At 49.4% G+C, this 27,556-nt stretch overlaps 2 protein-coding genes and 1 pseudogene across 2 annotated transcripts; 1 reads left to right on the top strand and 2 right to left on the bottom strand.

Annotated features, from left to right (window-relative positions):
- Positions 1-1,631: 1,631 nt before the first annotated feature.
- On the bottom strand, positions 1,632-26,045 carry LOC138165349 (thioredoxin domain-containing protein 12-like). The gene is made up of 7 exons (XM_069093580.1): positions 25,844-26,045; positions 22,804-22,864; positions 14,759-14,811; positions 12,484-12,557; positions 9,190-9,259; positions 4,350-4,433; positions 1,632-2,363 (listed from the first exon to the last, which is right to left on the bottom strand). The coding sequence occupies exons 1-7, from the start codon at positions 25,959-25,961 to the stop codon at positions 2,284-2,286; spliced, it is 540 nt and encodes a 179-aa protein (XP_068949681.1). The 5' UTR covers positions 25,962-26,045; the 3' UTR covers positions 1,632-2,283.
- LOC138165348 (STAM-binding protein pseudogene) lies at positions 5,728-7,668 on the top strand (annotated as a pseudogene).
- Positions 17,696-19,004, bottom strand: LOC138165195 (protein KTI12 homolog). Its single transcript, XM_069093320.1, has one exon. It carries the CDS (start codon positions 18,952-18,954, stop codon positions 17,920-17,922), a length of 1,035 nt encoding a protein of 344 aa, XP_068949421.1. The 5' UTR covers positions 18,955-19,004; the 3' UTR covers positions 17,696-17,919.
- Positions 26,046-27,556: the final 1,511 nt, after the last annotated feature.

Here is a 27,556-nt window from a genome sequence, read left to right as displayed (position 1 = left end):
GGCAAGTCATTTAATCTCCGTTTGCCTCTGTTTCCTCAACCCTAAAATGTGGCTAATAACAGCATCCACCTCCCAGGGTTGTTGTGAAGATCAAATATTTGTAAAATGTTTAGCACTATGCCTGGTATGCAGTAGTCACTTAATAAATGCTTGTTCCTTTCCCATCCCCTTAAAATCTGCCAATATATGCAACATTCCTCACCTGGAGATCCCCATCCATGCAAAAGAGTAGGATGGGGATGCTTTCTCATATCCCTCCTTTGGAAGCACCTTCTTTTTTGAAATTTTGGTTATTTCATGTGGGTTCCCCCCCCCATTTACATTGTTGCCATCATTGCGCAGTCTTGGCTCTGCTTACATCAGTCTGCATTCATTCATGGAACTCTTTTCATGTATCTTTGTATTCTTCACACGCATCCATTACAACACAGCAACGTTCAATGATCACGTGCTTGTCTTGTCTCGCCGTTAGCCAGTGGTAATGGTAGGGCATTTACTGTGTTTCTAGCCTTGTGCTACCATAACAAATGGCACTAGAAGGATTTTGCTGTCGGAGGCCTCTTTTATGTCCTGACTTCGTTGGGACATATAGAGGGTGTAGACTTTTTTAAGCTACTTTATTTGCATAATTCCAAATTGCTTTTTAAGTCATGCTGATTTACAGTTCTATCAACAGTGCATTAGTGTGTCTTTAGGTTTTGATGGCTTAGAATGAGTGAAAATGGCGAAAGGTTTCTGTTCTTGCCAGAAACTCTGAGTCTTCTCTGCCCAGACTGACAAGGGTCAATTGGGCCATCTTTGGTCTCAATTCTTACCTAGTTCTCAGTCACTGAATGGGCATTGCTTCAGACCAATTGAGAACAGGGAAAGATCTTAATTCAGAAAGGCCCAGGTCACTTACTGCATCTTGGGACATCATCAGTTGTCTTAAGATTTGTCTTGCCACTGGACTTTGATGGGCAGGCTAAAGACTCTGCTCAGTTCTGCCTCACATCCAATTCCAAAGTCAAGATGTCACCCTATTTGAGGTCTTGTTCCTCTTTGAGAACAGAGGATGAACACATGTGCCTACCTTTCCACAACCCTTCCAACACAGATTCCTGGAATCCGTGGGGTGTAGCTCAGGTATCACCTCCTCCCACCTCCACCTTTTCTAAGCCCTCCAAACTATTCAGGGATTGTATTAAAGCCAGACTAGTGCCTTAACTTTCAATTCTGGGAGGGAAAATCAGCCACAACCCTCAAGACACTTGGGACCCAAGATCCTCAGGATCAAGGGATTTGGAGCCCTAGAGATCCCCTACAGACTGAAACAAACAGCAGCTGAAGCCCTGAAAACGTAAGTGACTTGGATCACAGAGCTAAAAAATCTGAAAGCTGGGACTCGAACCGAAGGGCCCCAACCCAGCATCGCCTACCACACCGTGCTTTATCATTTTGTCCAACCCCAGAGCGACCAGGCTTCCCTCTGCGAGGATATTCCCAACAAGAGGTCACTAATCTCCATGTGAAGACCTTCCAGGAAAGGAGAAATGTCACCAGCTTGTGCAACTCACACCACTTCTGGACCGCTCCAAAGTGGTCTCTGTCCCTCCTCACAGGCCCTCCAGATACCAAATCAGCCAGCACTGTTTCTTTTAAAGCATTATTTAAAAGTTTAATTAAACTACAAGTCATTTTCCCAACCCTAGTACAAAAATACAGTGTGATGAAATGACTAGAATGGATCTATAGACGGTGAGGCATTGCTCAGACATAGACCATGGGGGTGGGGAAGGGGAGCTAACTCAGAGTTCGCTTAATTCCTGGAACAAACAGGGGAAAGAGAGACAAGAGAAAGGAAGGTCAACGGCAGGGAACTAATATTCCCTGGTGCCCCTGTGGGGCCAGAGCCACTGACCAACCTTTGGAAACAGAACCTGATGAGCTGGTTTGCTCGAGGGCAGTGATCCTGCCCACACTCTCAATGCCCTCGTGAGTCAGGCATGGAGGACAGGCAAGAAGGGATGAGAAGCGAGCACGTGTGGCGAGGGCCCATCCCCAAGGCAATCCAACGCCCCTTTTCAGGCCAAACAGGCAAATTAGTGGAAAGGTGGCAGGGAAGGAGGGGAGGAATCCCAGGACATGCTACTGGATGGGAAAACTGGATTTTCTCAGGATGGAGCCCTTTCCCAGAAGGGCAGGTCCTGCCTTCCAGTGCAAGCCACATCTCCTGGTCTCTTCCAGAAGATTCCTCCCCACAAATTTTTATTCCAGGGAAGGAAGGGGCAAGCTCCCAGTCAGTCACAGTTCATCTTCCAGATGTTTTTTTTTGAAGGAGTCACCCGTCAGCTTCTCCTGGGCTTCCTTCATCCCCTCAACCACTGGAAAAAATCAAGGGACAAATAAGAAGAGGTCACACAAAGGAGAAAAAAGAGGTCAGGAGGGGTTACCAGGGGGCGACTGTGCTACCACCTTGTTAAACCTGACACTGCTTTACAAAGAGCTGGACCCAACAGGAGCCCAATCCTTCTTAGATTTCTCCCCCTGCCTGTTTTTTGTATCATGAAATGCTTGTGTTGGTCAAGTCTGTCCACAAGTCCTTTGGGCATGGCAATTGCTATGTGCCAGACCCTGTGCTCAGCACTGGGCAAACAAAGAGAGGCCAATACAGATCCTGTCTTCAAAGATTTCTTTTTTTTGGGAGGGCAACTGGGGTTAAGTGACTTGCCCAAGGTCACATGGCTAGTTTTTGTGTTAAGTGTCTGAGGCCGGATTTGAACCCAGGTCTTCCTGATTCCAAGGCCGGTGCTCTATTCACTGTGCTACCTAGCCACCCTGAGGATTTCACATTCTGATGGTGGAGACAAGCTGGGGGATACGACCAGGTCCATACAATATATATGCAGAGTGGATGGGAGGTGATCTCAGGGGGCTGGGAAAGGCTTTCTGGAGAAGGGGATCTGAATGCAGTCTCTAGCCAGCAAGGCCGAGTCCAGGGGGAGAGGGAGAGTGCTCCAGAGACAGTGGGCAGCCAGTACAAAGGCAGGGAGCTGGACCAATGCTGGGAGATGATGTACGGGGCTGGACTATTGAAGGATCAAATTTGCAATTGACATGAAAAATGATTAGAAACAAAAAACAAGGGAGCAAAGGAGCCTTTTGGAAAAGAATTCAGGAACATGGACAAGGTAGTGACTGACCCCTCAATGATCCTGAGGGGAGAGTAAACATATAGGGTGATTTTGTGACCCGGGCCCTCAGAACCAGGAGGCAGGGGATCAAGAATGAGACTCTCAGAGTCAGAAGGACCTCAGGGCCCATACATGACAAGTGAGTGCTCATTCACAAGAGGTCATCCACCCTTCCTGTGAAGACCTCCGGGGAGTGGGAGCGCCTTTCAGGACAACCTGCTCCACCCTAGAGAGGCTTAAATACACTCAGAACCAGCACCCAGTGCTCCTGGCACTTCCTCCATGCACAGGATCTTTAAGTATGTGAAGACATCGAGGAGTTTTTCTGGCCTCCTAAGGCAGGTCTCGAGTCCAGTCAGGTTGCCCTCTTCAGGATACCTACCAGCTTGTTAAGGGCCTTCCTAAAATGTAGTGCTAAGCACAGAAAATACTCCAAATGTGGGAAGGAGGGGCAGTGGCAAACCAGCACCCTGCAAAGCTGGCCTTTGGCATGATATTCTGATGGATCTTTCCACTCGATCAGAGGAAGCTTGGTGGACTAAGTGCCAGGTTGCAAGGGCAACCTCCCACAACTCTCCTCGCCTCCAGGTCTCCCCAGGGACCCCCTAGCTAAAGGCCTTCCCACCTCACTCTGGAGCCCTCAGGCTGGTCGTGGGCAGCAGGTTGGTGGCCTGCTCTAACTTTGGAGAGGTCAGATGCTACCCCACATCCTTCTCTTCTTGCCCATCCCCCACTGCACGTTCCCATGGCTGTCTCCAATTAAGCAACACGGCTTCTCTTAAATGTACCAGATAAACACAAGGGCCTGCAGAAGGGCCTGCCGCTTCCATCATCTCTCTGAAGCCCTAGCAGGGGATGATGCAGCCTTTCGGCTCTCTGTTACTACCAACACAGAAATTAACCAGCTAAAAGTGAGTTTTAACTAGTTTCAGATTTTGGTCATAAAAGAGCTGCTGAATTTACACCTCCCTGTACCCTCTTCCGTGTGCCCTCTACAGTCCCCAGCTTGCCGCAGGGTCTAGGCACAAAGTAGGTACTTTATAAAAGCACACAATAGGCACTTCATAAAGACTTCTTCAATCGACTTTCTCATTGCAGATCCTGAACTTGCTACTTCCTAGCCAAGCTGGGGAGCTGTAGCCCTGCCCACCCCATCCCCCTGGCACCCCTACATACCCTGCTCAGCGTTGATGTAGAAGTACTTGTAGCTGGGGTTTCCTTTCCCATTGATGATTTCAGGGCGCACCTGGCCACTGGGATCTAAAGTAAGGGGAACAAAAGCTCAAATATGTATTATTATTAACAATAACCACAACTCAACATTCATAAAGAGTGCTTTGAGGTTCACAAGGCACTTTACACACATCTCATCTGATTCTTGCAAGAACTCTGGGAGGTGGGTACCAAAATCACCCCATTTTATAGATGAGGAAACTGAGGTTAAGTGTCACATGGTGTTTAGGGATCTGAAGTAGGATTTAAACTCAGGATTTCCTGATTCCAGATCCAGTACTCCAGCCCCTGCATCAGGAACAAGGAATAGGGCCTAGATCCATGATTTCATTGTGAGGAAACTCTTCACTGACAGAGACTTGCCAGCAACTCATCCATAACTCAGTCTTAGAGAATTGCCTGGGCCTCTGAGAACTGAAGACTGCTCAAAATCATACAGCCACTAATGGGTCAGCGGTAAGACTTGAACCCAGGCCCTCCTGCTTCTGACAGCAGCTCTCTAGTCCTTCTCTCAAAAAAAGGGGCATAAGTTGTGATAAGCCTCATTCTACTCACACCCACAACAATTTTTTTTTTTTAAAGCAATTGGGGTTAAGTAACTTGCTCAAGGTTACAAGGCCAGTTATTTCTGGGTGTGGTGCTAAGTGTCTGAGCCCGGACTCAATCCCCCAGGTCATCCTGACACTGGGGCCGCTGCTCTTACTCACTGTGCTACCTGGCCACCCCCCAACAAACTTCTTAGATAGTTAGTGAGGGCTATGTAAGCTCAGCACCGGGATAGAGGCTGCATTTCCAGGAGCCACAGGACACATCCCCAGAGAACCCTCAGTCTAGCAGAGGGATATGACATACACAGAGAGTCGAAATGTCCGACAGTAAAGGTGAGAACCCCTTTCATCCCTACTGAGAGCCCCCAGGATTCAGAGCGCCAGCCCTGCTTCCTTCCTTCTGCCACCATCCTTCGCCACCCCAGTCTATCCTTCATCCAAGTGATTTTCCAAAAGCTCAGGTCCAATCCCCCACCCCAGATAGTTCCAGTCAATTATGAAAGGTGGGGGCCTTCAAAGCCCTTCCTAACCTGGTCCCCTCCTACTTCGCCAGTCTTCTCACACCTCACACCCACCCCTTGTACTATTCTGTCCAGTGACCCTGGCCTCCTGGCTGCCCTGCCCCTACCAGACTGTGGCCTCCTGAAGGCAGGGGTTGTCTTCTGCTTCTTTCTGTACTCCCATCACTTAGCACCATGCCTGGCACCAGTGTTGACTGACTGATGAAATGCACTTGCTGGCCACATGACCTTGGACAGGTCATGTCCCTTCTATTTATTCATCTATAGACTAACCTTGTTCAACCCACTTACAGAACAGCTGTAAAAAAGGGGCTTCACAAACCTTAAAGGGGAACAGGAATGAGCACCATCTTGACTGTGTGCCATTTGATAACTTAAGAATCTAGTGTTAGCAGGCCTGGACCAAGGAAGCTGAGAGGCAGGTGAAGAAACCAAGACCCAGAGGTGAAAGGACTTGCTCAAAGGGACACACATACTCCAGAACATCCTGGCCTTGATGCCTGACCACGGGGATGTGAGCCTCCCCCGACGAGAGTGTCCGAGCCCTCATCCAAGTGGGCATCGCAGTGGAGGTCAACAAAGATGTTCCCCAGCGACGGTACTTTCGTTCGGGAGTGGAGATCATCCGCATGGCGTCCATTTACTCCGAGGAAGGCAACATTGAGCACGCGACAGATACATCATGCTTTTTCTTGAGAAGCTACCGAAGCACAGAGACTATAAGACAGCAATCATCCCTGAAAAGAAGAAACTGTGAAGAAACTAAAAGAGATCACGTTTCCCAAAGTGGAAGAGTTGAAGAAGAAGCTGTTGAAGAGATATCCCAAAGAATAGGTGGAATACAATGGGAGAAGGAAGAAGGAAACTCGCTCAAAACTTGGCCATCCAGCAGCAGCTGGAAGAGGAATGACAATGGGTAGCCCAGCAGAAGTAGCAGCAGGCAGAACAGGAACAGTTCAATGCCTTTGAAGAAATGATCCGTCGTCAGGAACTGGAGAAGGAGCGGCTTCAGATAGTGCAGGAATTTGGGAAGCCAGAGAAGGAGCGGCTTCAGATAGTGCAGGAATTTGGGAAGCCAGATGCAGGCCCTGAGATTCCAGGTGGTCCTCTGGTGCTTGGTGTAGAGACCCCTGACAGACGTATTCCCTGCAGCTCCTGGCCTCCTGAGCCCTGGGTCTGGGCTGGCCAAGCCCCCAGTGGTGGACAGGTCCTTGAAGCCTGGAGCAGCCCAGCACACATGCCTACAACAGATGGACTTCACCATATGGTGGTACCCCAGATGCTCTGCCCGTAGTTCCTCCAGCTGGCTGATGCCAACACTATCCGTGGTGTGGAGACGTGTGGGATCCTCTGTGGGAAGCTGATGAAGAATGAATTTACCTTCACCCACGTCCTCATCCCCAAGCAGAGTTGTTCAGGACCTGATTACTGCAACATGGAGAACGAGGAGAAGTTGTTCCTCATCCAGGATCAGCAGGGCCTCATCACCCTGAGCTGGGTACACACTCACCCCACCGCAGACAGCTTTCCTCTCCCGTGTGGACCTGCATACGCACTGCTCGTATCAGATGATGCTACCAGAGTCGATTGCCATTGTCTGCTCCCCCAAGTTTCAGTAAGCAGGATTCTTTAGGCTGACGGACCATGGACTGGGGGAGGTTTCTTCCTGTCGCCAAAAAGGATTTCACCCACATTGCAAGGATCCTCCTCCGCTCTGCACCTGCAGTCATGTAACTGTTGTGGACCGAGTAGTCACCATCACTGACCTTCGATGAGATGTTGGCCTTAACACCTTCCAGCTACTGTAAAAGAGCTCTCTGTGTACTGTAGCCCCTCTCTTTATCCTCCAGAAATGCTCGGGAGCCTCAGGGGAAGGTTTGCCTCTAGCTTGCAGGGGTTTTCTAACTGGAAAAAGAATCTGCTGTCAGCCCAGTGAGAGCTGGCTGTTTGGACTCCTAGAGATAGAATGGAATGGGATTCGAGGTGGGGTTTGATTTTGTTTTTCCCTGACAGCACTAATTTGACTTCTCAGTCTGTCTCCAGCTTAGCTCTCCTCTCTTTCTTTGCTCACTGCTTGATCTGTTCTCAGTTGAACAGACTGAGGGTGTCTGTACAGGCAGAACTGTGTTAACCCAGTTAAGGCATCTTTTCTACCCTCCTTTGATGTGCGAAGGGTTAAACAGGCGGACACTGTAAAATATGATACTGTGTCCCCTGGCTGGGAGTCGCTTCCTTTGACAAGGTTGCTTCTCTACCAAGATTGGCCCTGACTCAGGTCTAGGCCAGAGCAGAGGAAAGATGGAGAAATCTGACCAGGTGGACCAGCAGAGTAGCCCACAAAATGCTTTTGTGTGGCTGGCCAGAGATATTTTTGTTGTTATTTAACAAATGGTTCCAAAGAGGGTTTTTTTCCCCTAAAATAAAGTTATTAAATAAACACAACCATTACCTTCTGCTCTGGAGTAACCAGCTAGAGCAGGAGTGTGTCTACTGTTAGGAGTGAAGATTCAGGCTTCAGGCCTGGGAGAGAACTGGGCCATCGTCCTCTGTCACTCCCCCACTGCCATGCCTTTTCTTCTGTTTTCTCCAGAGGTACCCCTTTCCCCAATGTGGAGACTCCATTATACCTCAAGGAACCTTTCCGTTTGCTTTCTTGTGCCCAGTAAGCAAGATTCAGCCTTTCGTCCAGAATGCCGTCCTGTTCTGTCTCATGCCCCAGACATGTCTTGGCTCACATTTCCTTGGCTTTTTTTTTCTTGACCTCTATTGTATCCCAAGTAGGGGATAGTTTGGAGCGGCCGTTGAGTCTTTGGACATTTTTCTTAAAAAAAAAAAAGTTTTATCGATGTCTCTTGTTCCTACATCACAGTTATTTCTGGGAGCGCTGCTGGAATTGAGCTTTCCCTTTTATCAAAGAGCGAGCTAATTAGAAGCACCCACACAGCGCCCGCAGCGTCCTCCCTGGTGCCGCCCGCCTCGGCTGAGAGGAGGGAGGCCCAGGCCGTGGCTGGCTTTGGTCTGTCTCTTTGAGGGTTTGGTTACTGTTGCTTTCACACTTGGCCTTCCTTTTACCAGTGTTTCATTTACATTGTTGCTAGTCATTGTATGTACTATTATTTGGGTTCTTCTTCTTTCACTGTGCATCATTTCACACAAAGCTTCCAATTTCAAAGAAGAAAAAGAATCTAGTGTTGGTTCTCAGGAACATTTTCTGTGATCTGGGGGTCAATGCTGCCACCAGGTGGATGGAAACATAGAGCAGAACAGAGCCCTGGGCCTGGAGTTCAAATCCAGCCTCAGGCACTTTCTAGCTGTGTGATCCTAGGTAAGTCACTTAACTTCTGCCTGCCTCAGTTTCCTTGACTGTACAATCAGGATAATAACAGCACCTACCTCCCAGGGTTCTTGTGAGAATCAAGTAAAGTTTTGGGGCAGCTAGGTGACACGGTGGATAGAGCACTGGGTCTGGAGTCAGGAAGACTTAGCTGTGAGACCCTGGGAACGTAACTTAACCTTGCCTGCCTCAGCTTCCTCATCTGTAAAACGGGCACAATAACAGCTCTGACCACACCTTAGCGTGTGAATGCTTCTTCCCTCTTTCCCTTTCACCTCCAGGCATGTATTTATTCCATATTTATTTATTATATATTATTCCAGTTTTATTTTATTTATTATGTACTATTCCAATATCCAGAGCACAAAGCTTGAGCTTACCTAGGAAAAGGATTCTTGGAATATACCCGCCATCCGGGCTAAAGGCTTCATCCTTTGGTTCCTCTTCATCCTGTGAACAATCAAGGCGGGATGATTCACCTCACCCAACAGCGGGTATCTGGAATTCCCACTCATCCCCCACGTGCCTTCCTCCACGGCACCTTCAAGATCGCTCTTGTCCCTGACAGTTCTCCCCTCAGAGCATCTGACCCAAGCCCCTGCCATATCCTTGAGAAAGGCCTGCGTCTCCTGGTGAATCTCCCCTTGCTTAAGTGTGGGTTAGCATGGCACGTGGGAAGGACGGCTAGCTCTGCAGCCAGAGAATCTGGGTTTAAATCATTGCCTCTGTCCCCACCATGGTGGACCCAAGAGGTTACGGGTCACATAGATAATAACAGCACCAGGATTTGAATCCAAAACCACTGAAATCAAAACCAGTGCTCTCCCCACTATAGCAGGCTGCCTCTACTTCCCAGCAGAATAAAAATATGTCGAAGGTAGGAAGGGGTTTATTTTTGTCCTGTCTATCACAGTCACCCTGTAGATGCCTCATTGGTTTTGGCTGAGTTGATCAGAAAAAGCAAGAGCTGCTATGTACACCCCAGTATCACAGCAGTGCTTTCTGGGGTAGCAAAGTGAAAACTGGGGAATGGATGGACAAGGTGTGCTGCATGGGTGGAATGAAGCATGGCTGAGCTGTGGGAAAGCACGAATAAGAACTGTGAGAAGCAGGGGAAGACTTTTATGAAAGGATACAAAAGGAAAGGGGCAGGACCAAGAGAGCAACGGATACAAGGACAATCACGTGACTAGGAAGAACAACCCAGAGTGCTGAACGACAAAGCAGAGTGAGGAGTGTGCTGTCGGTCAGTCAGTCAATAAGCATTCATTAAGAGCCGACTATGTGCCAGGGACTGTGCACTGGGGCAAAACACAGCCCCCAGCCCCCAAGCAGCTCAGAGTCTAACGAGGGAAACAATAAGCAAACCACTGTGTACGAAGGAGATATAGACAGAGTAACTCTCAGGGATAACTGACAAAGGGGAGGCACTACATGAAGGCTTCCTATAGAAGGCCCTGCTTTCCTATGACATCAGGAGGGCAATGTCTTGACTTGCAAGTGAACTGGATGTAAGTGGGGCAGAGCTGTTCAAGGTCATCAGCCTCATTCCTCCAGGGTCATTCAGAGTCCAGTGGCAGGACCCAGGTCAAGATAACTGGTGATGGCCCAGGACCTTTTTAAATTAAGTCTCAATTTGCCTGAGGTAACACCCATTCAGTGATTTTAGGCTAGGTAAGAACTGAGGCAAAAGATGGCCTAGTTTGCCTTCACAAAAAAATCAATCTGGGAGGGGAAGGACCCTAAGAATTTCTGGCCAGAACAGAAAAAACTGCTACACAGACTCACTCTGAGCCATCAAAACCCAAACACAGCATAAGTGAGGCTTGAGCTGGGACCTATATTACTGGCCAATCAGTGAAAGGCAGAGTGATTTGGGTTTAAAGGCATAGTCAAGAAGCTCCATTGTCTCATAATGGGCTTTAACAAAGCCTGGTTTTCCAGAGCTAACTTTCAAAAAATCATAAAGAAAACTACATAAGGCAAAAGAGTTAACTGCCCCAATTCTTCCCCAAAATGAAACAAAACAAAAGGATAGAATAAAGAAAAATAATAAGGGGGCAAGAGACTCAGGAGGGCAGGGTAGAGTTGAATTGGTCCACCAGGGGGTCAAGATGGAGAAAAGTATGGCTACTACAGGGGTAATGGCTTAGGAGAGAGCTAAGTGAGGGGTCAAGGGATTGGAAGTCACAGTGAGGCTGCAGAAGAGCTGCAAGACAAAGGGAGAGGTAGAAAGCTAATAGGTTGTGATTAGATAAGTGAATTTCAAAGCTCACCAACATGGAAATGGAATTTCTCTGGGCAATGGCCAGAACAAGGGTGTAGCCATCTCTATGTGGGGCTGAGTGGAGTGGAGGAGCATATTATGAGAACTGAGCAAGCAGAAGAACCCAGAGATGAAGATATCGAGAGGAATAGCAATCTGTACGCTGAAGTCCCCTAATATGATGGCGGGAGCTGGGGAACAAAGACTGTGAGTAAAACACTGAATTCTTTGAGGAAGGAAAGGGAATGGCCCAGAGGTCAGCAGACAACAGCTGTGCTGGAAAACAATTTTGAATCATGCCCCCAAAATAACTCAATCGTATCTACCCTTTGACCCAGAGACACCACACCAGGCCTAAGACCTAACGAGGCCAAAGAAAGAGGAAAATGACCCACACGTACACAAATATTGATACCGATTCTTTTCATGGTAGATACAACCTGCACATTGAGGGAGGACCCAGGCTAAGCAAATGTGAATCTAATGAAACATTACTGTGCTATAAGAAATGATGAAAGGATTGTTTCAAAGAAACCTGAGAAGACTTGTATGAACTGACAGAGTAAAGTGAGTAAAATTTTTTAAAAAGTGAATTAACAACACTATTGTAAAGACAAACAACTGTGACAGACTTCAGGACTCTGATCAATATGATGACCACCCACATTTCCAGAGGATAGCTAATAAAGCAGGTCGCCCACCTCCTGACAGAGATGGGGTGGGCTCAGGATACCGAAGGGAACATTTTTCTTTGGGCATGATCACTGAAGGAATGTGTTTCCTTTGACTATGTAAATTTGTAACAAGGTTTTTCTTTTTTTTTTTTTTTAATGGAGGAGAGGAGGGAGGGAAAATAGATTTTTGTTAAATGAAAACAATTAAGTTAAATAAACAATACATTATGTCAAACTCTCATTACATCAGGTGGATGTCTCAAGTCAATTTTAAAAACTCTCCTCTCTTTTTTTTATACTTCATTATAAAACATGGATCTCTGGGAGTAAGAAGGGAAAAGTGCCACCATGGAGAAAATATAGGTGATGGGAAAAAAAGTCAATTTAAAAAAATGCTAACAGTAAGAACCCACCTATAGTTCCAAAAGCAAGCTATATGTATGTAAACACATTTCCGAGGAGGATGAGTAGCCCCCATATTTGTCATAGGCAAATATCCATCCCTGGGTACCCAAGCTGGGTCACAAGGATTAGACTAAATGGCTTTTGAGATCTATTCCAATGAATTGGAAAAGCACTTATTGGGCACCTACTGTGTGGCAGGTACCATACTTAGCACCAACTCTGATCTTTGATTTAGAGCATGTCAAGGGGGAAACCGATCAGCACACACGTACTAAGTTCTGCCTTTGCCCCTTTACTCCCAACAGACAGGGAACCTCCTCCAACCTTACCTCAAGATTGACCATAATAAAATTGTGGGCAAGTTCTGAGATCTCCTTGGACTCCGCAAACAAAGGCTTTAAGGCTGATTTTTTAAAAAAGAAAAAGAAAAAAAAGGACAAAATGATTTAAAAGTAAAATCTGTCTTCACCTGATCTGAACCCTGGGCCCTGACTGTCATGAAAGGGCTTGTACATCATAATTTCACCCATTTCTATACTACTTTGGGGATTACAAAGGCACTCTCCTTGTAACAACCCTGAGCACTATTTCATAAAAATAAAGTATCTGTCAAGTGCTTTGCAAATCTCGAAGCTCCATAGAAGTACTAAGCTATGATGATGATGATGAGGATGACGACCACCCCCACTTTACAGATGAGAAGACTGAGGATCCGAGAAGGGGAAGGAGCTTATCCAACATCACACAAGTAATGAGCAGCTCTGGCAGAATTCCATCCTAGTCTGATCCCAACACCAGTCATGCTGCTTCTCAATGAGGACCCCACCTCGAGGCAAAAGGGTCCTCAGAGGCCACTCAGCCCAATCCCCTCACTGCACGCATGAGGGAGCTGAGGCCCAGAATAAGGCGCAAAGCCAGGATGCCAGCCCAGGTCTTCACGATACCCTATCACTTCTTAAAATTACTAGGTACCCTGTCTTTCGAGCAGTGAGGGGGCTCAGTGAAGAGTGTCCCAGGCTTAGAGTCACAAAGACCCAAATTCAGATCCTGCCTAGGACACTTCCTACTTGTGGGACCCTGGGCCTGTTTTCTTATCAGTAAAATGATCGGACCTGATGGCTGGTCCAATGTCCCTTCCAGCTCCAAACCTGGGATCTTAAGTCAGGGTGCTGCTGGTGGCTGGATCTGGGCCTGAGCTGGACGTTCTGGATTCCAGCTCCCCCAGCCATGTGGCCCTAAACAAATGAGCTCTCTGAGCCTCAGTCCACCCCCTCTACATGGCGGATCTAAGGAATGCCACTCACTCCTGACTTTCTCCCTGTGCTCTTCCTGAGTGCTTTCCTCCCACTGCTAGGCCACTTCTGGTCCTCCCCATCCTCCCCAGTCCCCTGTGCCATGAAGCCTCACTGCTTCCACACCCTACCCTATCTCTGCAAACTGGAGCATGGCCGAGTATCTACAAAGGCCACTACCAGACAGCCTCTATACCAAGAAAACATTTATTAAACACTTACTGGGTACAAGGTTCTATGTAAAGATGAAAGTGTGACACAGGTCCTGCCCTCATAGAGCTTACAGTCTAGTGCGAGGTGGGGGAACCTTCAGCTCGGAGGCCACATGTGGCCCTTTGACCAAATCCAAACTTCACAGAACACACCCTTTTATTAAGGGGGCTAGACTCTGGTGAGGGGAACAAGACATCACATACAGACATAACTCAGGATACGGGCAGGATGTGATTAGTGCATAGGATGGGGCTCCAGCCTGAAGAGGGAGGAGTCAGAAGGTCCTGATCTGGGCCCTGTGGGAAGGCTTCAGCAGGAAGATTTGGTTTTAGTGGAGGGAGTACAACACGATCAAGGGTGTGGGGGAAGGAAAGGACAAGACAAGAACAGCGGAAGGAGAATACTGTGGTTTGGATGGAACGCAGAGAACATGGGCTCACGGGCTTAGAATAGAACACAATGACTTCAATGGCTGGCCAGTCCAATCACCTCGTTAAGGAAACCAAGGCCATGTGCTACTGAGTGACCTGCCGAGCCTGGCTCTGCTCCTCGCCATCAAGGAGACTTGGGGAAGAAATGTTATGTTTCTGGGCCTCAGTTTCCTCATCTGTAAAAGGAGGGAGGTCAGCCAGATGACCTCTAAGGCCCCTTCTATCTCTAGTACTTTCACAGCTAGTCAGTGTTTGAGACAGGATTAGAACCCAAGTCTCATAGCAATCTCTCCACTAGGTCAAGCTGTCTCTCAAGGCAAAAAAGCCATGAGGAGTCATGGGAGACCAGGAAAACTTCTCATACAAATCAAGTGTTAACTTTACAGAGGAACCTGACAGGGCTCAGAGGGGTGACGTAACTAGCCCCAAGTCACACAGGACAGAGGCAGAATTTAAATCCAGGCCCAACACCAAACCCAGAGCTGTTTCACTGTGCCTCTGGATGAGAAGGTGAGTTTCATGGGGGCAGGGACAGTGTCCTAGCTGTCTTCTATACCCCCAAATCATCATGCATAATAACACCAAAAAGTACAAGTAACAAGAAATGCCCTCTGAATGACAGGCGCATGTCTCCTTCAGAGACGCTGAAATTCCTGGCGAATACGTACCTTTGCAGGCGCCACACCAGGACTTATGGATGATGACCATCAGGGGCAGCCCACTTAGAAAACAAAACAAGCACATGGTCAGTCAGCTCAGGCCACACCCCTCATTCATTCAGTTGCTGTAAAAATCCTCCTTGGAAATGAGGGTGGGACAAACTTCCCTCTTCTCAATAGAGGTGGACTAGGGGGAGGGGCAAACACTTGTCAGACATAGTCTGTCCGTCTGTTTGGCATAACTGGACTTCCTGTCTATAAGAGAGGGTGCTACTGGTCAGAGAGCAATTGGGAAGCAATAAGAGTATCTTCTTTAAAGCATCGATCAGCACATTTTTAACAGAGACATCCTTTTCTCATGCATCTTGATGGCTCTGGGTTTGAAAAGGTCAGACTAGGGGAGCACAGACTCAAGGGGGTCCCACCAAAGTAGACAGACTATATCTCTGTCCCCCCTGAGGACCAGCCTAGCTAAGTCCTCATCACCAGGGAATTTTTTTGGCTACAACTCCTGAAATTGTCTAAGGCTGTACTGTCACAGGGAAAGCTGATGTGAACAAAAAGATGTCTGGCAAATGGAAGGTCACTAATATCGTAGTGTAGCTGATCTCACCTCAAAATTCATATCCTTCAAGGCTTGCTTCTCCCAAAAAAACCTATTCCCTCCATCCACAATGTTCCACTAAGTCTAATCTAGGGAAACATTCCTTTTAAAGCACTATTTTTTAAATTATAAATTTAACAACCAATGCAAAATGTAATGCAAACTTTGCAATACACAAAGAACAAAAAAAGAGGATTATACATGTGAACTTTCTTTATATAATGGTCTTTTTTTTTTTAAGCAGGGGTTAACCTGAGGTCCATGAATTTTAAAAAAAATAATTTGTTTGGGGCAGCTAGGTGGCGCAGTGAATAGAGTACTGGCCCCAGAGTCAGGAGGACCTGAGTTCAAATCTGACCCCAGACACTTAACGCTTACTAGCCGTGGGACCTTGTCCAAGTCACTTAACCCCAACTGCCCTGCTTTCCCCCCTTCAAAAAGCAATAATAATAATAATAATATTTAAATATAATTGGTTTACCTACTATATCCTGGGCATTTTACAAATAATCTCAATTGACCCTTACAATCCTGAGTTAGGTACTACTATAACCTACATTTTACAGATGAGGAAACTGAGGCAGAGGTTATATGACGTGCCTAGGGTCACACAACTAGTACCGGCCAGTCTGGATTTGAACTCAGTCTTCCTGACTCCTAACCACTGAGCCAGGCAGCCTACCTGCTCAAAGAAGCATCTTGGAGGAGGAAATCACCCTGTTTCTTACCCCAATACCTAAGCCATTTAAAGCGTTCTGAAACTCAGATGAAGTAAGTCAGATCCAACCTTAATTTTGCCACTTTAAGACAACTGAAACAAATGAATTTCTCTTCTTGTGACTTGTTCTACTTGGCCCGGGGAACCAGAACTAGAAGGGGGGGTGGGGGGGGGGGAGAAAGGCTACAATAGAGGCAGATTTCAGCTCCAATATAGAGTCCTAATGAGCAGATCTGTCCAAAGGTGTGGTGGCCGCTTCTCCCTTTGCTTGGAGGTGCTCAAGTCAAGGACGGAGGACATCAGGGATATTTTCGACAGAATGAAAGAAAAGATATATATGTATCATATATGTCAACCCTGTGCTAAGTGATGGAAATAGCCACAGAAAAGTCAGTTTTTCCCTCTCACTCTAGCTAGGAGTGAGCAGTATGGCAAATGGAAAGGTCTCATGGTCTTCAGGATATAGCAGCAGAACCAGGGCTTCAGTAACAGGCTGGACTCTACATATTTGTCTCCCCTATGACTGTCTCACTTTTGATTGTGTATTCCCAGTGCTGAGCATACAGTAAGCACTTCATAAATGCTTGTTATCTGACCAATTGACCACACTAGATTACTAGAGCTACATTACTTCTAGCTCTAAGTAGATATGTCCTGTTATCATCCCTAGGTCTCAACATCTCCCCCTCAGAACCTTCCTGGGGTTTCCAATGGCTGTGAGGAGGAGGGGAAGTGCTGGCCCTTTAGGGACCAGGAGACCTGGGATGGAGTCCAGGTTGGTGACCTTGTCAATATCCCATCTCTGGTCTTCAGTTTTCTCATGAATAAAAGGATGGGGTGGAACTCAATAATGGGTCAGGCACTTTCTGGTTCTGGCATTTTAAAAATAACTGGCACTGACAGAGTACTTTCAGGTGTACAAAGTGCTCAGAACCATAGAGCATAAAACATTAAACCACAGAAGCCATATCATATAATCAGATGTGAGCAGGACTTTCAAATTAAAAAACCAGTTGGAAGGAACCCTAATTGAGCCTTCTAATCCAGGGGTTCCTAACCTTTTTGGGTCCTGGATTCCTTGGGCAGTCTGGTGAAGCCTACAAAACCTTCTCATAATGTTTTTAAATTAGCAAAATAGTATTACAAGGGAAACCAAATGTTAAAAATAGTGATGCCACCCCCCACCCCAATCCAAGTTCACAGATTCCTTGATTATAAAACCCCGGCTCCAGTCAAACCTTCATCCTAGGCCCAGAAAAGACAAGTGACCAGCCCAAGACCACACAGCTCTGAGTGATCGCAGACTGAAGTCTCCCATTTCACTGTCCTGTCCACTACACGACCTGCTAAGGTATACAAAAATTCCAGCTATAGGAGCCACCAAACATTTCACAAGGCCCCAGTGGACACAGATGTCCAGGACTCTCTGGCTATCATCCCCATCATCTCAAGAACAATTACACATTTATAAACCAAATGTCACTCAAGCATAGAATACAGCAGATGTCTGTCCCAGAGACCCTTAGCAACCCTGAGAAACTCTTCCTGTCTAGTTCAAAGGCCTCTAGCTCCCTTTGAGTTCTAAATCTATGACCCTGGTATTCCCAGCAATGAATGACTCCAATGGAAAAAAAACAAAAACCTTTTATTGCACCACATCAGCTGAAAAACAGAATTCTCTTCCTTTATAGGTTCTTGTCCATTTTGAGTCTTCTCTCTAGCTGCCTCCGGACTGAGAAGGAAGTTCAGCGTCCAAGTTTCCCTACTTCCCAGAATACAAGCGTACAAAGCCAAGGCCGTCCATCAGCTGTCCTACTCTCCCAGGCACCAGTCAGTGGCCTCGCCCCCTCAGTGGAGGCTCTGGCCCAGGTACTGCAGGAACATGTTGGCCAACTGGGGCAGGTTCTCCTTGTTGGGGTGCAGCTTAGTGTAGGAGATGAACTGGCGCCGTAGGCGGCTCAGCTCGGCCAGGGAGAGGGGGCGCGTGAATAGCAGCCGCTCTGTGGTCCCGGGCAGGGCCAGCACGTCCCCCGGGACTGCGGTTTTCTGTGCCTCCATCAGGGCCGCCAGGACCTGGCTGGTGACCTGGTCCAGCTGGTGCAGGAAGGTGGCGGACGACAGAGGCTGTGACTGCGTGGCCTGGTGGGGGGCAGGCGTCTGGCTCTCGAAGAGGGCTGCCCGGATCTGGCCCAGGGGCAGGGGCTCCTCAGGGCCCAGCACCGTGAAGAGGGGCCGGTCCCAGCGATTCCTCGAGTCTGGGGCCTCAAACCTCTGGGCCAGAGCCTCCAAGAGCTCAGGGGGGAAACCCGGGTCTGGCCCCGGCTGCGGGCTCCCGGGTTCGGGGGGCACCGGCTCAGGCCCGGAGACCTCCAGAGCCCCTCTCTCTTCTGGGCACGGAGCGTCTGGGCCCTCCTGGGGGCTCTCCTCCGGAGGCTTGCAGTCCTCCCGGGGCTCCGCGGCCGCGGCCTTCGGCCTCCAGCTGCCAGCAGCGGGTCCAGCCTGGGGTCGGTCGTCCTCCCGGGGGCCTGGCGCCCGCGGCCGGGGCTTCAGGCAGTAGAGCAGGCAGAGTGGGGTGCGCGCTGCCCGGGCCAGGCAGTAGAGCTCGTAGCGGAAGCCTTTGATGTAGTTAAGGGAATCGATGAGGACGACAACCCGGGGGCTGAGGTCGCGCTCCACTGAGGCCTTGAGGGCTGCGCGCAGCGCCTTCTCGCGGGTCGGGTCAGAGTAGGCTTCGCACAGCGCCGCCGGCCCGCCGGGCCCGAGCACGTCAGCATCGCGCACGACCGTCACGGGGCGACCCTCGGCCTCCAGCGCCCTCCGCAGCTCGTCCCCGCGCCGGCTCCGGCCGCTATCCGGCAGGCCGCACAGAACCACCAGCGGCATGACCACCGGCAAGACCGCTTCCGGGGGGCTGGGCTAGGGCCGCCGGAAGCACTACCTAGACTTCCGTTCCACGCCCCTGGCCAATCAGCGCGCAGCTACCGCAGCCAATCAGCGCGCAACTCAGGAGAGCAGGCGGAGGAAAGAGGGGAAAGCGGCCAAAGCCCCGTTGCTATGGTAGCGAGGAGGGGAGGAGGCAGTCACTGGTCTCTCACGTGGGTGAAAAGAGGTCAGGAGGACCAGTACCGGGCAGATCAAAAGGGGACTACGTCCCTCAGGACGTGGGGGCCGTTATCAGGGACCACGGCGTCGATAAACCCACTCTCTCCTCGCCCCGATGTGGAGAACTGTACCCCAAACCACTAATTCTTGAGGGGGGGCCCTTTCCAAAGCCTCAACTGGGGGGGAGGGAGGAAATGAGGCCAAGACTGGCCCCTCCCCAACCCAGGGCCGGCCCTAGAACTGGCCGGAAGGTGGAGGCCTCCAGCTTCGTCCAGACCAAGCCCCTCTTACAGATGGGGAAACTGAGACAAACGGGGGGGAGGGTATGTGTGTGTGTGTGACACTGTCACCCATGAGCTCAGAGAGGCAAAGCCAGCATCCACGTGGGGCTACAAAATCACAGGATGCTGGGGGTGGGGGGGAGCGCACAGAAACAAGATCCCCTGGAGAGTCACCATCCGGCCTCTGCTGGAGCAGCCCCGGGGGAGCGGGTGGTACACCTGCCCCCTCCCGTGGCCCAGTCCATGCCGGCCTCGGGCAATCTGCTGCTGGGCTCCATCCCGGCCACCCCGCCCAAGCGGTCACCTGGGGCCCTTTCCATTTGGAGAGGAAGAGGCTGAGGTGCGTGCAAGTGCAAAGCCGGGTCCTCCAAGTCTAAGTCTAGAGCTCTTTCCCCCCAAGTGAGGCTGCCTCAGTGAGAAGCTTGGAGAGAGCTTCAGTGTAGGGAAAGTGGGGGCGGAATCTGAACCCAAGTTTCTTGTCCCCACACTCTCACCATTAGACTGTAAGGCTCTGAGGACAGAGTGTGCATTACCTTGTATTTTCCTCACTCACACAGTAGGCATTTAATAAATGTTTGTTGATTGATTGATCATCCTCTTACCCACCCCACCCAACACCAAGAGGGTCGACTAGGTGTCTCAGTGAATACAGCAGGGGCCCTGGAGTCGGGAGGACCGGAGTTCAAATCTGGCCTCAGACACTTAACACAAAACTAGCTCTGTGACCTTGGGCAAGGCACTTAACCCCAAATGCCCTCCAAAAAGAAAAAAAAATAGAATAAATTAAAATAAAATAACCAGGTACTCCAAAACAGCTCACAGTGCCCAGGCCAGAGTTAATGGAACCCCTTTACAGCATTTACTATAAAACAATAATAGCCCATGACTTTAGGGCATCATCAAATGGTTCAACATCATCACTGCTATCAAAGAAGGTGCATGATCTTCTGCTTGGCCGATATACCTAGGCATCATGGGACCTTTCCACCTGACTTGCAGCTGAAATTTTAAATGCATCTCCTCCTTTAGAATGTGAGTTTTTTGAGAGTGGGGACTTATTGCTTTTCTCTCTGTATCCTTAGGTCTTTGAATATAGTAAACTCTTAGTAAGTGCCTTTCTATTCATTTGTGAGTGTGCCATGGCATTAACAAACCACTCAGTTTTTTTGTTTTAGGGTCAAGACCTGGGTGATAACGTTTTAAGGTGTCACAGGTAAGGCTTCAAAGACGGCAAGAAAGATGAGGTCTCTAACTCTCTGGATACTTTCTCAAGACCCTAAAACAGGGGTACAGTTTAGTTCCCAAATAAGGAATCAGACACAGAACTTGCCAAATCCTCTTCAATCCCTTGGCTCTTTCCAGAAGCCTAAATGTAAGGGCTTTAGCAGGGATCAGGCTACTACTACATTCTTTTCTAGCCCAGGGCATCCAGAGATTCCTCAAAGCACATGTGTGGAAGATGAGCAAAGGCTCTCCTCATACCAGATCTCCATCCTTCTGAAGACAGGAGATAAGGATGGATTCTGGAGGATTCCTAGCTAAAGAGGTGGCAACCCCATTAAGAGGTTATTTTCAAAATTAATTCTTTATAAAGGACTATAGACTCACAGAAGGCCAGAGCTGGAAGGGGCCTCTGGAGCCATCCAGTTCAATCTATACCTAAACAAGTGTCCCTGATGTGACATCCTAGAAACACCCATCCTCTGCAGGAATATGCAGTGAGGAGCACCCCACCTTCTAAAGCAGCCCCTTCCTCTAGCACATGGCCTGGGGCTGTTAGAAGCACTGTAATTCCTTCCCTCCCAACTCCCAGATCTGTTCTATGGGACCAAGGAATACTAGGCTGATCCCTTTCATATATAACAGCCCTTCTTATATGTGAAGAAAGCTCTCCTGGGCCCCATAAGCCTTCTCCTCTCCAAGCTAACACTCCCAATTCCTTAGACTTAATAGGTCGCCAGGCTCCTCCCACTTTGTTTTCTGGGTACTCTCCAGATTGTCAATGTCCTTCCTAAAGGGAGGCACACAGAACCCGACACATGGCTCCATTGGGGTCTGCCATGGTCCCATCACCTTCCCAATCGTGAATACTGGGCCTTTCTCAGTGTGGCCCACGACAGCCTTTCCTGTCTTAGCCTTGAAGCCTCTGGGCTCACTTAAACAAAGTGTGCAGTCCGCCAGAAAGGCCGTGTTGTTAACACTGTTTGTGAATGACAATGACAATAGCTTGCGTTTTCGTGGCACCTCTTATGTGCTAAGTGCTTTACAAATCTGATCTGACCCGATCATCACAACTACCTAAAAGGTAGGTACTGCTATTAGTCCCATTTAACAGGGAAACTGAGGCAGAGGTCAAGTGACTCGCCTAGGGTCACACAGTGAGTGTCTGAGGCCAGGCCCAGTGCTCTATCCACTGCCCCACCTAGCTACCTCCAAGCTGAAAGCCTGCCCACAGGAGATAAAAATGTCAAAATGTTTCTACTATAGGAATTTAACTGATTTTATGCTGTATTAATTTTATAAATGAGTCAGCCTTTCCTCTGAGTTAGTTTAAAGTTACGAGTTAACTTGTTATCATCTCCGAAAAGTCTACTGTCTGTTCTTGGCTGTCCTTGTACAATTAGGGAGGATCTTATCTCCCCACAAATCCTTCTAGGCACCAGAGTGTCCAGAACTCTGGTCCACTGATAAGGCCTGCAAGATGCTGATGGGTCCCATAAACAATTAACAGTTCTTGACTGTCCGAGAAGGGTGGTCCCCACCCCCACAATGCTGTCTGTCCTCTAACCACTCATAGGCTCTTCCCCATCTACCCACCTCTGTACTCCTCCATACCATATGAAGACTGGTGATTCCCCCCTCAAGGTCTCTGGTCATTGAAAAGCCACGGACCCAATTTACTGGTTACTACTTGCCCAACTATTGTCAAAGGTAACACGGAGCATCTATATTCTTTGCTTCCCTCCCCTCCTGGTCTCCTTGTGGTCACCTCTTCCTGACTCTTACAGAACCCATGCTAACCAATCTAATCCAGTTTAGAAGTCCTGGGCAGTCATTTATCTCCATCCCCTGCTTTTTAGTATGGCCTTAGCCCCCTTCCTGAAATCTGGGTCAGAGGGATCATCAATCTGGAGCCAGACAGGAACACTTAAGTTACATATCCCTTTCATCAGGAAACAGGTCCAGGGAAGTGATCTGTCCAAGGTCACACAAGCAGTAAACATCAGATGCAGAATTTGGACCCAGATCCTCAGACTGGAGCCAGAGTCCTTTCCACCATCCCACACCACCACTCTGGAAGGTGGGTCCTCTGTTATCTAATAAGATCACCAGTAGAGATTCCACCTACCTGGCAGCTGCCTCATTCTTTCCATCTTCTAGTGTTCTCCAGTGAATGTGATCCCCAAAACCTGGAAAGACAAAGGCTTAAAGTAAACTTTTCCATTGAGAAAAGCCAGCAGGAGGCTGACAACATAATCACAGGGGTCTGCAAAGTGCCACATGATCCCCTACTGTCATCAGGCAGGCAGATTACTGCTGTCCCTTCACAGACAGAGACATGAAAGCTCACAGTGGCAATAAAGCATGGCCACATTGAGGAGTCCGTGCGCTGTGGGGAGAGCCGGGACTGGAATCAGGGTCAAGCATTCATGCTGGAGAGTGCCCAACAAAGGAGGACCAGCTGAAGGAATCAGGATGTTTTTTAGCCTAGTGAAGAGAAAACTGGGGCTTCAGGCATCCAAAGGCTTGTCCTATGGAGGAGGGACTTCTATTCAAGCCACAAGCAATGGGACATTTTGCAAAGTTGCAAAGAACTTGCTAACCCTAAGTGCTATCCCAGAGTGGAATGGGCTTCCTCTATAGGTGGTGAGCTCCCCATTCCTGGAGGTCTTCAAACAGAGGATGGATGCCCACTTGTAAAGGAAACCCCCTTTTCAGGAACAAGATGAACTGGGTGGCTGCCAAGAGCCCTCCCTACTCAGAGATGCTGTGACTGTCCCCAGCTGTGCCCTTTCTGCTCTCAAGCTGAAAACTCCCTTCTGGGTATCATTCCTCCCTGAAGCTAGGAGAGCAGTTTCACACTCATCCCAGTCTCCTCTGAGCTACCCATGGTGCTCCACAGGATGGCTGCTCATTTGTCTTTGTAAACCCAGTGCCCAGTGCAGGGCCTGGCCCATGGTAGGTACCTAATAAAATGGTTGTGGATGATTGAGTTTTCTTTGCCATGTTAGCCTTTACCTACTAAAGCTGAAAACCAGAACTAAAACTAACTTAAATCTAAGACTTCAGGGCTACCCCATATGAATGGCAGCTATTATTACTAAAATGAGGAAAGTAAGACTGCAGTTATGTACTCCACTGGGCAAGCTATCTAGAGTTCCACAAATGTAAAGTATTCCTTTTTATTTTTTTTAAACAAGTAGCTTATACATAATTGTCCCATCTCCCTGATCCATCCTGACCCTGTCTGAGAAAATCCCAAAGAAAAGCTATGAACCTCTCCAGAATTGTACTAGATAAGCCCCAGGGTCCCTTCAAGCTCTGAAAACAGTGACATTGGATCCTTTTCCCCTTATCGCTTGGCAGCCCCAGATCCAGGACCCAACTGGGATCAGTGTGGCCTGGGAAGGGCCAGTCCTAGGAGGAAGCAGTTTTTGCCCAGCTGCTAAGATCCTGTGTCATCTCCTGTCTCTGGCCATGCTGTCACCTGCCCAGAAGTTACCTAACTCAGGTCACTGGCAAAGGGACCTGAAAGAATCCTATGTCCACAGAGCCTTCACCAACGGCCATCCTGGACAAAAGGGGCGAGGACTCCCCAGTTCTACTGTCTGAGGACTTCTCTGAGGAAGGAGGTGGGGGTATATAGAACATATTAATAACCACAACAGCTAGAGGTGTGTGGCACTTTAAGGTCTGCAAAGGGCTTTACAAATATCTATTTTACAACTGATGAAACTGAGGCAGACAGAGACTGGGGACTTGTCCAGGTCACACAGGAAGTATCTGACGCTGGATTTAAACACAAGTCTTCCTGACTCCAGATCCAGCTCCATCCACTACAGACCTCGTTCCACATACTCTCCTCCACCAAATCTTAGGAGCTCATTCTTGTGGGGTCTATGGGCAGTCCTGGGGTTTAATAGAGAGACTTGGGACCAGAAAGAACCTGCTTGAATCCTGATTCAGAGGCACAGCAGCTGCATTTCTCACAGTCTCAGTGTCCTTGTCTATAAAAGAGGGATCGGGGCAGCTAGGTGGCGCAGTGAATAGCGCACCAGCCCTAGAGTCAGGAGGACCTGAGTTCAAATATGACTTCAGACACTAAACACACACACACACACACACACACACACACACACACACAAACTAGCTGTGTGACATTTGGCAAGTCACTTAATCCCAATTGCCCTACCTTCCTCCTCCAAAAATAAAAATAAAAAGAGGGATCACAAGAGCAGCTCTAAGGTGCTCTGAGAATCAATTCAAGGGACAGGTAGAGTCAGGTCAGCCAACAAGCACTAATTAGGTGCTTACTGTATACTAGTCACCAAGGCTACAAAGAAAGACAAAAGGAGCCAGAACTGTGATTGGATGAGTATAGGGAACTCCAGGATCAGGAAAGTTCCTTTATTGATGCAGGTTGCTACTTTCTCTGCAATTCACAGCCTTAGAGAGCCCCTAGAGCACTGAGAGAGAGGTTAGGTCCTCAGCTCCACACAGTCACAGGTAGGACAGAATCTATAAAGCTTTGCAAACCTTAAAGTGCCGCATGAATGTTGGGGCAGGATGTCAGAGGACATCCAGTCCCACTGCTGGGGGAGGCACACAGGGTGGTGCAAGGGGCCCAGGGGGCATCCTGAAGCTCACAGGGGAGTCCAGGAGTGCAGAGGGGGCCTAAGATAAGGAATCGGGGTTTAGGAGTGCAGAGGGCCGTAGTAAAGTGGGAGGGGTTTGGAGAATCTGGGAGTTGAACAGGACAGAGAAGGGTTAGAGCCCAAAGTAGTTTAGAACTACAGTGGGGGGAGGGGGGAGTACAAGGGAGACCTGGAAGCCTAGAGGAGGGGCTAAAAACACAGGAGGTGGTACAGGCAGGGTCCAGTAGGGTAGGGGTGCAGGGGGGCTCCAGCAGAGTGAAGGTACAGGAGGGTTCCAGCAGGATGGAGGGTGCAGGGGGCCTTGAGCAGATTGGGGAGTGCAGGGGGGCCTCCAGCAGGGTGGAGGTGCAGGGGGGCTCCGGCAGTGTGGTGGGGTGCTGGGGGCCCCAGCAGGGGGGAGGTGCAGGGGGACTCCGGCAGGGTGGGGGGGTGCTGGGGGGCCCCGCAGGAGGGCCCCGGCAGCGGGGGGGGGGGGGGGTCGGCGTTGGGGGTGGGGAGAGCAGGCAGTCTGACCCTTTCCGAGCCCTTCTGGGGCCGAGGCAGAGGCGACGAGGAGCAGCAGGCAGCAGCAGCAGCAGGCCAGGGCGAGGTGCGCGGGACTGGCGGCCCCGAGCGTTGGCGGGGGGCCCATGGCTGGGGCTGGGGGCGCGGGCTCCCTCCTCTTCCTCGCCGTTTCCCAGCTTCTCTACCGCGAAGGAAGTGAAGTCGGACGGATGTGGGCGGGGCCGTGGTCTCGGCGCTTAAAGGCATAGAAAGCCGGGCCGGGGGCGGGGCCTGGGTCTGGGGGCGGGGCCGGGGCGGGGCGATCGGCACGTGCTTCCGATCTCGAGGTCTCAGCGCCACCAGGTCTGGCTTTGCTTTGGGAATCAGCTGTTCTCTCTGCCCGAACTTATTGATTGCGGGGAGTGAGAGAGGAAACTGAGGCAACCCCCTCCCTCCGGGAGTTTACACTCTACGTGTGTAGTCTTTGCTGTGTAGGGGGGAGGAGACGCTGCTAGGAAGCCCCTGGGGTGGGACAAGGGGGGATCCTGTTCCCCAGTAAACACTTATTAAATGCCTTCTGGGACAGCTGGGGGCCTGGAGGCAGGGAGCCCAAATTTGTGAGCTCAAATTTGGCCTCAGACACTCCCTAGCCGTGTGACTCTGGGCAAGTCATTCAACCCTGTTTGCCTTTGTAAAATGAGCTGGAGAAGGAAACCGACTCAAAAAACCGGGGAATGCTATTTGCCAGGTACTGCGCTGAGCAATAGCGATGAAAAAATAAGCGAGACCCCGTCCCAGGAACTTGCAATCTACAGAGGAGAGAACACCAGGACAAAGAGATGCAACATTTTATTGTAGACGCTGTACGATGAATAGGGTAGCTCTCTAAACCCTTCACGAGCTGCAGAGCATCTTCCAGGCGACAACCAGGCTGGGCGCATTCCCCAGGGCGGGCTCTGGAGTGGAGGACCAGCTTCGAATTCCTCCCTGTCACTTCTGGGACATGGAGCAAGCCCTTTGCACTTCCGGGGCCTCAGTTGAATGGTGATGTTAGCTTGGGTGCCTTCCTATTCTGACCCGTTCATTCAGGCTGCAGTATGGAGGGGGAAGCTGAGGTCCAAAGTAGATGGGCTGGGCTGAGAGCCAAAGGAAATGGTACAGCTGAGTCCCTTCAGCAGTCTGGCCTTCTTCAGATCACCTATTACTTACAGTCTTGCCTGGGCCATTGACAAGGGTGTGGTCTGTGTCCAGAGTCACAGGGCCAAGATGTGTCTGAGGCCTGTTCTGAACCCTGGTCCAGGACCCTTCCTGAGTCCACTGAGGTTACACTAAAACCTCAGCCTCTCCTGATCACCCCCATTATACCTTAAACTCCTGAAATTTGGAAGGGATTGTTTGTTACTGGGTTGGGGGACTCCCTTCAGAGGCAAATTGGCACCAGGAAGGCCCTAGGTATGGGAGGGAGGCAGCTAGGCGGCACAGCTTCAAACCTGGAGTCAGGAAAACTCCTCTTCCTGAGTTCAGATCTGGCCTCAGACATTTCCTAGCTGTGTGACCCTGAGCTAGTCATTTCACCCTGTTTGCCTCAGTTTCCTCACCTGTGAAATGAGATGGAGAAGGAAATGGCAAACCACTCCAGTATCTTTGCCCAGAAAACCCCAAATGGGATCACAGGAAGTCGGACCTAACTAAAATTACTGAACAACAAAAACAGCCACAGAATTGAAGGTTTACAATGTTATT

This window comes from Petaurus breviceps, unplaced genomic scaffold (assembly GCF_028583685.1).
Source record: "Petaurus breviceps papuanus isolate PSGF00001 unplaced genomic scaffold, PetGlider_PUasm1.0 208, whole genome shotgun sequence".
Lineage (NCBI taxonomy): Eukaryota > Metazoa > Chordata > Mammalia > Diprotodontia > Petauridae > Petaurus > Petaurus breviceps.
Note: the sequence above shows the minus strand (reverse complement) of the source record. Positions and strands in the feature narration are given on the sequence as shown.

What these genes read in the sequence shown, in the direction of transcription:
- LOC138165195 (XM_069093320.1), bottom strand. Translation starts at nt 18,954, where the DNA reads ATGCCGCTGGTGGTTCTGTGCGGCCTGCCGGATAGCGGCCGGAGCCGG.
- LOC138165349 (XM_069093580.1), bottom strand. Translation starts at nt 25,961, where the DNA reads ATGGGCCCCCCGCCAACGCTCGGGGCCGCCAGTCCCGCGCACCTCGCC. An exon ending in AAGAATGAGGCAGCTGCCAG is followed by an intron (nt 14,812 to 22,803) that starts GTAGGTGGAATC and finishes TTGTTTTCTAAG; the next exon opens with TGGGCTGCCCCTGATGGTCA. An exon ending in CTACATCAACGCTGAGCAGG is followed by an intron (nt 2,364 to 4,349) that starts GTATGTAGGGGT and finishes GATTTTTTCCAG; the next exon opens with TGGTTGAGGGGATGAAGGAA.